The 10,546-nt window shown below is 33.3% G+C and overlaps 1 protein-coding gene across 1 annotated transcript; it reads right to left on the bottom strand.

The window, feature by feature from the left end:
- LOC109728659 (enolase 1) lies at nt 1,841-8,632 on the bottom strand. The gene is made up of 17 exons (XM_020259130.1): nt 8,474-8,632; nt 7,779-7,842; nt 7,161-7,225; nt 6,464-6,511; nt 6,264-6,350; nt 6,082-6,162; nt 5,893-5,994; nt 5,721-5,801; nt 5,566-5,640; nt 4,584-4,646; nt 4,405-4,485; nt 4,049-4,243; nt 3,919-3,969; nt 3,693-3,781; nt 3,567-3,618; nt 3,354-3,410; nt 1,841-2,212 (listed from the first exon to the last, which is right to left on the bottom strand). The coding sequence occupies exons 1-17, from the start codon at nt 8,537-8,539 to the stop codon at nt 2,132-2,134; spliced, it is 1,338 nt and encodes a 445-aa protein (XP_020114719.1). The 5' UTR covers nt 8,540-8,632; the 3' UTR covers nt 1,841-2,131.

Here is a 10,546-nt window from a genome sequence, read left to right as displayed (position 1 = left end):
AAGTAGAACAGAATGTATACATGAATATCATAACTACAGTAGCAATGTTGAAGAGGGTAAACAACAGTATAGAGGAATATAACTAGCTGGTACTGTAATACAGAACAAAGTGCAAGTATATATTAATTGATCGATCAATCCCAAAAATATCCAATTCAGAAACCGCCATATCAGTCCGAAGACTTCAGGCTATGCTACTACCGCTCTAGTAGGGATGTGACCCGAACAAATGACTGCTGAGGTCTCCCTGGCATAATTCTTGTAAATAAAGTTCAAGGAATTAACTAAATCAAGAAATATTCTGAAAATCTAACTATTACATGTCCTCTCAGCGTATGTTCCCGTCCTATGAAACTCCAAATCTGTCAAAGCAGAATTATTCATGTATTAGCTGACACTCAACAAGATTTACAACCAAAGTAATTGCGAAAATATAAACTTTAAACATAGAACAGTATAAGAAGTCTACGCATATTTAATAACTTCGATTCATTTTTTTTTTTTTTTTTTGAGCTTCAATAGCGCGCACATAAATCATGGGAATCCTAAATATAAATATATAATAAGTCTCATCGCATACGTCCTCTGTAGTGTCCCAAAATTATTATCAGCTGATAGTGCGCATATAAACCAATAATTAGCCATTAATCCTGCCACCGAAAAATTAATTCTGCGATCAAATAGTTCATAGATCCCAAAAACCAAACAGTAAGATTTTTTACGAAAGTTACAGCCAATTTACACTGCTTTAGTCCCGGCAAAATAGCCCCTGCAGACCATTAAATCCCTCTTTATCTGCCCCAAATTGCAGCAGAATGTGTATCCATGACCGGACCCGTGAACCAGCTACTTTCTTGTATAATTTTGTCCAAAAAAATACTCCCAGAAATTCATAAAAGGCCTACAAATATTGTCATCGTTTCCATTGGCATTATTTATTTCATCAAATCAATGATCAAAATTTATCGAATTTTGATCATATAAAAAACTAATTCATGATCTACGATGGAACAAGATCAAATTCTAATTCCCTTTCTTCTTCTTCTTCTTTTCTTTTTTTTTTTCTTTTCCTTTTTTTTTTTTTTTTTTTTTTTTTTTTATCTCTCCCTCCACACCCCCGGCAATCATGATTGGCCAAGATCCCATCAACAGGTGCTCCAACAATCCAAGTTACTCCCGTTCCAAAATTTTACTTTAATTTTCTTCTGTTTTTACACTTTTTTTTAATTCAAAGTTTAATTCTTTTATACTTATTTATATCCTTTAACTTTTATAATTATCAATTTACATCATTTTCCTATGTCTAACCAATTTAAATTTAAATTTTTAAATCTAAATTAAATTCAAATTCATTTTAATTAAATCCATTTGGACCCTAAAAGGACTATTTAATTTGGTTTGGATCGATGTATCAGTCAATTTGCTTCGGTCGGTTCTAAACCGAAAATTCCGAACAAGAACCGCAAGCTTCTCTCATACTTTCAGAAAAACCTTAGTTGAAAGAAATATAAAATAACTAGATTTCAAAATTAAAACCTAAAAAACCGATCGTTGATTCCACGAATTTTCTATCGAATGACACTTCTTTAGTTTTCTTATTATTTCAAACTTAATTATTTCTCCCAAATAAAACAAAATTCATTAAAATTAATTGCTCTTTTTGCTATCACCAGCGAATAATTAGTAAAATCTGCAACTCAAACGTAGCCAAAATCACCACTGAGAATAACACTGCCATTTTCACCTCTGGTATATTAAACCTTCAACAAAAACCAATACATACTGGTAATTTAAGATGCCTTTATTCATTAAGCCATAATCACACGTTATGGGTCATTACTAGCTAAACCCGTCACAAAACGGTAATTTAAGATGTCCAGATTCATTAAACATTAAATTACATCACCACCACATGGTCAAAAGGAGCTTACACAAATTAAAGGGTTTCAAACTAAAAGAGCAACATCCCCAACTACAAAGGTTGGCAACTTATCCTGCAGTTTGGACTGCAATAAGATAAGCTATCATTTATTATAAACACTCACACAAAGCATTTCCAGCTAACAAAGATATTAGGAAAAACGACGGCCGAAAGTGACAAAATAGTTTCCGCAAGAGCTCGACGAATCTCCTAATACGGCTCCACAGGTGCCCTGAACTTGGCTCCTGCATAGATCGCCGCGTCGCCCAACTCTTCTTCAATCCTAAGAAGCTGCATCCAAAAATATTCCAAAAAGCTTCAGTTGACAACTTGGTATCAACCAACTATCATTCATAACTCTGTGAACGGTTTAACAGATTATAACAAGCTGTTTATTGGCCTCTTTGTTGGAAGGTACAAATTGTACTACGCATTTCCTAAGTCCAATTATCCAGTCACCTAGTTCAATAAGTAACTCTTTATTTAGTGCCATCTATGTGATTCAACTTACTAAAATTAAGAACCATTCACTATGTAATAGGCAAGGTAGTTGTAAGCATGAGCAGGTACGGACAGCTGAATATGAATGTAGCTGAATATGGAAAGAACCGGAGAGACCACATTAGCATAGACTCCCAAGTATATATGCTAATATGCCTAAAGCATTAGGAATATGTAAGTTTGATATGCGTATAAACAGTTGCTTAGTAATTGGATATGCAAGAATTCATATTATATCTTGATTGCTGTTCATGATAAATATATTTTTCTCATAGTTGCTGAATTGAAACTTAAGCATATAATTTTCTTGCAGTGACTGAATTTAAACTTCAACATAATCTTTATCATGTAACAATGTCATATTGTAAACTTGGATAGAATTTTAATCGGCAATTTTCTGTTTCTTCTGTTGGAATCTTAATATCTCGCATAAATTGCTTCCATATAGATTACTTTCATATTTATATAGTATCTTGTCGGGCCAATACATGGACCAGACACAATGCCAAGTCCTGACAACACATACTACTGCCACCCTTATATTAGTTTTGCTTTCCGAGCAATAGCAATAATGTAATGAGACTGCATATTTAATGGCCATCAATCTATTCATGGTAGCCCAATACAATCTCATTAGTAAAATCAATACCTAAGAGGAAATTGCTTTAATCTACCACACTTTGTGTTTTGCAATACGTAAGAACAGAAATTCAAGGCACTAAGGCAGGCAAAGAAACCCCCCACCAAAAAAAAATAAAAAAAAAGGAAATAAAAAAGATTATACTACTAAGGTTTTGAGAAAAATGAGGTAAACGATACAAAGTAATAGAGCTTTCAAAATGCGAAAGGAATGAGATATTCAGCATATAAAGCATTAAAGGAAAGATAAAAGTAGCTGATCAGAACAAATTAAAATCCACAGATAACTTACCTGGTTGTACTTGGCCAGGCGCTCAGAACGGCATGGAGCTCCCGTCTTAATTTGTCCCTGTTGCAGAAATGCAAACGATTTGCATGTCAGATTCTCATGCATTTAAATTTAAATATTCCATCTCATAGTCCAATATAGTCCAAAATTTTACATATGCTTTATATTTATAGGGAGAAAATTTGAGAGTAATTGCACAAAGAAAAAGAAACTCACCGTTGCCAGACCAACTGAGAGGTCAGCAATAAAGGTATCTTCTGTCTCACCACTGAAACCAGATGATCATGTTAGGAATAATACAAGAAATTTCTAGTAAACATTACAGCTTTGGAGTGGTCCCACCTTCGGTGGCTTGCCATGATACCCCATCCGGCACGCTTGGACATTTTGACAGCCTCAATACTCTCTGTCACGGAGCCTATCTGATTCACCTGCTCCATATTAAGACAGAACAATGAGGCTTTGAATATAGTCGATGATTATCCCAATGAACAAAATCTCCACAAAGAAATATTCTAGAACAAACAACAGCAAACTGAGATGGAGAATTGAAGCAAGTTTATGTTACCTTCAAGAGAAGTGCATTGCATGTCTTCTCACTAATTGCCTTGGCAACCCTCTGCAACAGCCAAGAAAATAGAATTTTAGATTCACAGCCATTAGAATGAATTTGATTGCTTCATTTATAAGCATATTACCGTAGGGTTTGTGACGAGAAGGTCATCACCAACAATCTGCACTTGCTGTCCAATTTCCTCCGTAAGCTTGGCGTAGTGGGTCCAATCGTCCTGATCGAATGGATCTTCGATGGATACAATAGGGTACTCAGATACGAAGGACTTGTAGAGATCTTTCAATTTATCTCCAGAAATTTTCTGTGAGCCATCATTGTTCTGAAAAACACAACATCAACAGTAGTCAGTTTACTATAAGCCCTTCGAAAATAAATGTTGTATTGGTTTCCTCCAAACTCTCAAGTCAATCAAAAGTATTCAAGAATTTCAGAGCAACAACAAACATAAGCTTCCTGTTCTACGAAAAAGGGAAAGCTTACCTCCTCTTTGAAGTTAAGGTCATAAGTCTGATCCTTCTCGCAATAAAACTCTGAAGCAGCGACATCCATCCCAATCACAACCTGCCATTACATAAATAGTTTTAACATACCAGCTAGTCAACTTAGTTTTGAGGGTAACCAAAGCTTCTCTGCAAATGTAAAATAAAGAGAGAAATTACTTTTCCAGTATAACCAGCTTTTGCTATAGCAGTCTTCAGTAGTTCAAGGCCTTCTTTGTTTTCCTATAGAAACATAAAAGCAACCGCCATAGGTCAAGAGTCATAAGGATTTCACAAAACATTCTAAAAGAAGCAAGAGATCAGATGCCTAGGAGAGAGGACACTGCTTCCAATCCACCACTTCATTTTAGCTTAGGAACCTCCACAATCAGCATTCCAAAAACTATATGACGTATCCAAAATGAAAACATCTAAGCTCGAATTAAAACCCGTCTAAAAATGCTTAATTTAGATCACTGGCTCAAATTGGGCACCCGGGTTTTATTCATGTAAGGATAAGCATCATAATTTGTTGAATAATTTATTTTTCTCTTTAATAAACAATAACATATAATTTAGCTATCACTCTAATACAGTAGCTCTGTTCTAAGATTAACAGCTACAAGAGGTCTAACAGTGAATATCGAACCTAGTCATTTTGAAACTCTTGTAATTTCAGCCAACAGATGAAGCCTAAATAAGAAACTGCTGCAATTGGCAATGACAACTCCAGAAGTTTGGGCGAAACTGAATCAACAACTAACATATCAAATCTTGCTATTAAAATTTTAGAATTTCCCCTGACAACTTTAGTATAGTGGAGAAAAAAATGAAATTCAAAACAAAAGGAAAGATAGAACAATTTTTTATTCATAGCCAACGGAAGTGTTGTCAAGAAAAATGCGCTATACTTGCACTAGATATGCAATATAAAATCTAAAAGCAATGAGAACAATTTTGGAAAGTTGTTAATCAGCTATAAATTCGATAATAAATACGATTTTCTGGATAAATATTGCAGTGCCCTAATGAGTTAAGGCATCAGTAATTCCTCTAGTGCAATAGCTAGTATGCTCTTCTGCTAGAAAGTGGGAATCCCATCAATCCGCTTGATGATGCTGACATGATAAGCTATAAAACACCATTGGGCGATATAACAAACCTGAATGTTAGGAGCAAAGCCTCCCTCATCACCAACATTAGTAGCATCCTGCCCGTACTTCTTCTTAATCACAGCCTAAATTAAAAAGAACTTGTTAATTGCCGTCTAAGAAAAAAGAGGGACAATAAAATATATCAACTGAATTGACTACCTACCTTCAAATTATGATACACTTCCACACCCATCTTCATGGCCTCTTTAAATGAGGAAGCCCCAACAGGAAGGATCATGAACTCCTGCACAAGCATTACAATGAAGTACTGAGAATAATGTAGACCAAGATACAGTTATTCCATAAAAGATGCCCCAGTAGAGCATTTTCATTACCTGCATAGCAAGCTTATTTCCAGCATGTGATCCTCCATTGATAACGTTAAATGCCGGTACTGGCAGCACCAAGGTCTTGTTTCCAGCAAGGTTAGCAATATGCTGCATTATATAAAACAAAATATTATAAACTTTAGACAACCTAGGTAAAAATTCAAATTTCAGGATGAAATTGATTATCCCAAGAACCTGGTAAAGAGGAATCTTCTTCACGGCAGCGCCTGCTTTGCATACAGCAAGTGACACAGCCAGAATAGCATTTGCACCGAGCTAAATTTGAGGAACAATTGAACAACATGAAACAAATCAGCATAGCGCAAATTAGCGATTTCAGGATTAGATATGTAACATGAATATCTGCACAATGATACCTTTTGTTTGCACCAGCCCCACTCATTGGAGGTTCCATCAAGCTGCTGCACCATGAAATTATCAATCTCAGTCTGTTCTGTAGGATCCTGCAAAGTGAATATTGATTATTTGTTAGCACATTACTACAAAGCCAAAGTTAGGAATAAAGCATAAAGCCCCATAACACAAAGTAACATACAAAAATATAAAAAACACATACCTTCCCAATTAGGGCGGGTCCTATGATAGTGTTCACATTATTAACAGCCTAAATAAAAAGAGAAGAAAAATATGGTCAGCTTAAACTTTACCCACTTATTTTAAAGTTCGGAGAGATACAATAAAGAAATGAACAATGCTTTTGTTGAGAATTTCAATGAATAGACAGGGACCAAATAACCAACACAGGCATAACGTTTTGACTTTTTGAGTAAATTGAGAACTTTTAGTCTGTGAAAGACTTAGTAACCTAAGTAGTTCCTGCACACAAGCAACACCAAACCTCAATAAATGGAAAGGATACAAATGAAAAAGAATATGATCCAATTGAATGCTATGGCAAAGCACCAAAACATGTCCAGAGGAACATTAACGAACATTAACAAGTTATGAGATGAAAAGAAATATTCATGAAGAGAGAACACAGAGACACTAAAACCAATAAAGAGAAAAATAACACCAGAATTTTTTTTTTTTTCTTTTCTATAGTAGCTCCAACCAATGCTGGTTATACAACTGTTACCGAAGAGGCCCCATTTCTACATCTTAACCCCATGTCGCTACATAACATTGGTAAAACATGACCATCACAATTTGCGATAGCTTCAACTACAATGAAGTTATTCAACAAAAAAACACACTTTGTGATAGCCTCAACTGCAATGAAGTTATTAAACAAACGAAACAGAGTAACTAACCTTCAGGACACCTTTACCAAGATAGTCAGATCCTCCATCTCTTAGTTCCAATGCTTCATAAATCCCTGTACAGTAAAATAGAGTTCAACTATTTTAGTTTCCCAATCTAAAAATTAGATGCCTGAATTTTAAATATTCTGATTATAATTCTTCCTACAATATAACTAATAAGATAATAAACATTCTGATTATGATTCTTCCTACAATATAACTAATAAGATAACTCCATGATGAGTGAATGTCCGTTTTTAAGTGGTTATTGACTCGAAATACACGCCTTTATTCCCACTTTGTCAAAAAGGTTTGAGAGAGAAAATATGATGAGATGGCAATTGCTTCACAGCACACTATTCTCCTCTTCTTTCTCACAAAGCAAGATGATACACTTTTCGCATTTCTTAACATAAACACTGATTGTTTTCACAAACAAAACAAGACATTGAAGTTGAAAACTACAAATTCCAATCTCATAGAGACAAAAAAAAAAGAGAGAGATTTCCACAACTAAAGGAGCATCAAAAAGCTCTTGGTTAAATAAGAAGTAACCAAATCAAGAATGACTGAGCATCAAAACTAATAAAAATAGGAAAAGCTAGTGTAGATAGAGAAATTCTATACCAGTTGATGCCCCACTGGGCACCGCGGCTCTGGCGAAGATGCCGTTATCGGTGCAAACATCCACCTGCGGTGTATTAATTGTTCAAATTATCACTGAAACATTTATTATACAAACAATCCACAGATCTAAAAGTCAAAGCGCACCTAATAAGCAATCAATCTGATTTATTGAAAAAAGAAAAAAACATACCTTTCAACAAAATCAAACAAGAGATGCTAAACAGAGTGAAAAAAAAAAAAAAAAAAAAAAAAGCCAAATTTGGTGAGGTGGACAATAAATAAGTTTCAACAATGTCACTGAGTAGATCATAAAAATTAGAGAAACAAAAAATAAACAAAACAATCGCAGATAATTAACAGAGACTTTCACTATAATCAAGTCCAAAACATCGATCACCAAACTCTCAAAGGGGAAAAAAAATTTAAAAAAAAAGCATTAAAAATACGGATTTTCACCTGGAAACAAGTTGAAAACGCTCGACCACATAAATTTACCAAAATCCAAAAACATTAAATCGAAATCACTAAACTCTTCTACTAGATCCCAAAAAAAGGAAACAAACAGAAAAAAAAAAAAAATTAGATCAAACAAAACGCGAGATTTAGTTGATCTAAATCATCAACGATTAATCCGCAAAAATTATACGAAAGAAAAAAAAAAAAAAAAAAAAAAAAAAGAGAAAATGAGGAATCACCTCGACGGTGGGATTTCCGCGGCTGTCGAAGATCTGCCGAGCTTTGACGCCTGTGATCTTCACCATCTCTCTCTCTACTTTTGTTTTTTTTTTTTTTTTTTTCCTCTATTTAAAAACAATCACTCTAGATCGAGAGAAAGGAGCTTCATTAGCGATTGCTATATAAAGTGGGGGGTGGGGCGGCGTTGCTATGTACGATTGTATGGAGAGAGAGTGGTCTTGGGGAAGGGGAAACCGATCGCGGCCGTTGGATTGTGGATCCGGTGATCGAGAGAGACGCAGGTATTTGACCAAAACCACGAATTATAAAAAAAAATTAAATTGAAGGGTTAAATACATACAGATCCCTACACATATAATAAATTACAAATATATTTATATAAAATTTAATTTTTATATTTTACTATAGTGCAGGACCCGCCCTACGCAACGAATAGATAGTATTTCAATCAATTGATAATATATTTATTAATTTGAAGATTAAAAAATTCTATAAAGTATTCTTATGAATATTATAAAAATAATTTTTTTTATTAATATTTTCTTAATTTTTAGCATTTGAAGAGTTAAATCATTTTAATAATTTTATTTAAGAACTCAGTCAAACTTAATAGTTTTTGTAACTATTCTATAAATAAAATTTTTTAATTAAAATGTTAAAGTTGGAGCACGTATTTCAAATTATTGAAAAAGGTGAGGTGATTTTGTCTCTTTAAAATTGATGGGAGAAAAAAAAACTATTGCATACACCTGGTGTATATTATTATTCCATAAACCGTAACTTATATTAGATGATTACTGTTCTAATATCAAAACTTAATTAAACAAATATGATCTACATAGTCTAATTATTTAAATTATTATTAAAGGGTGTTAAGTATGTGGGGTATGTAGACATATACATCCAATGTAGAGATTGCTTATAAGGTACACTCATAATTCCAAGAGAGAATAATTTTTTTTTTTGTTTGAGAGATAAGAGAGAATAATTTTTTACTTACACCTAATATATACTAACGCTATATACACCGCACAGTTTATTAGATGATTGCTGTAAAATAATATATAATATAAAATATTTAAATAATTTATTGTACAATATAAATTTATTTTTGATACATATTTTAGAGCGTGCAACGGGTGCATCTAAAAATTTTATAAGGCATTTGGCCAGCTTAGGTGCGTCCAAAATTTTTGTAAGGTATTTGGCAAGCTTCCGTTGGCTCATAGATTAATTGAGGACGTGGCTTCATCATGACCCATTTCAATGATGTGATCCAAATGCCAATTTATATATTGTATAGATAGATTTTTACGAAAGTTCTAATATTTTCAAATATGTCCTCTGATTTATTGCTGTTGAAGAACTGTCAATTTAATAAGTGAAATGTCAATTTTGCCATCATAAATATGTCCCTTCAAAAGCACAACAGTATAATATAAAAAGAGTAAAAATATTAAGTTATCTAATAAACTAATTAGGATTAAGTATTTAACCTATGGTTAACAAAATTTTTCTAACGGATTTTAACAACAGAGATATATTTGAGAACATTAGAACTTTTACAGGAACAACATATAAAAGTTAAACTTTGTAGGGATATGTTTACAATTTACGATATTTACAGAAACCTATACGCAATTAACCTAAATTAAATTAGTAAAAAATATGTAGCACCCTCAACTATGCGTCTCTCTCAAATGAACCCTGAAACTTTTTTTTTTTTCTTTTAAAAGAAATGCTACTAGTATGGTCCAAAATGGGATACATATTTTATTAATACCCTTTTGGAAAACTGAGCTCTTATATTTTTAAAAGTATGAAGTAATTAGTGCTTATAGATTTTTTGTCCTTGGATTAATGGTCGTGTGGTTAGGATGATAGTGATCTTCTAGGATTAAGTAGTAATTGGTTGAATAGTATGATCTAACAAATGAAAATGATTAAAATGATAAATCTAACGGTGAAAAACTTATAAGAATCAAATGCTTAATGCCTTTAAAAACACCATTGCGGACTCCCTTTTTGGATGTACAATTAGAATTTTCTTCCATCTTCATATAGTAAATTGC

This window comes from Ananas comosus, linkage group 24 (assembly GCF_001540865.1).
Source record: "Ananas comosus cultivar F153 linkage group 24, ASM154086v1, whole genome shotgun sequence".
NCBI classification, from domain to species: domain Eukaryota; kingdom Viridiplantae; phylum Streptophyta; class Magnoliopsida; order Poales; family Bromeliaceae; genus Ananas; species Ananas comosus.
This window is presented reverse-complemented; position numbering and strand designations above follow the sequence as displayed.

Coding starts and splice junctions, on each gene's coding strand:
- LOC109728659 (XM_020259130.1), bottom strand. CDS start 8,539: ATGGTGAAGATCACAGGCGTCAAAGCTCGGCAGATCTTCGACAGCCGC. Junction 6,351..6,463: donor GACCCGCCCTAATTGGGAAG/GTATGTGTTTTT, acceptor TTCACTTTGCAG/GATCCTACAGAACAGACTGA. Junction 3,619..3,692: donor ATCATGGCAAGCCACCGAAG/GTGGGACCACTC, acceptor ATCTGGTTTCAG/TGGTGAGACAGAAGATACCT.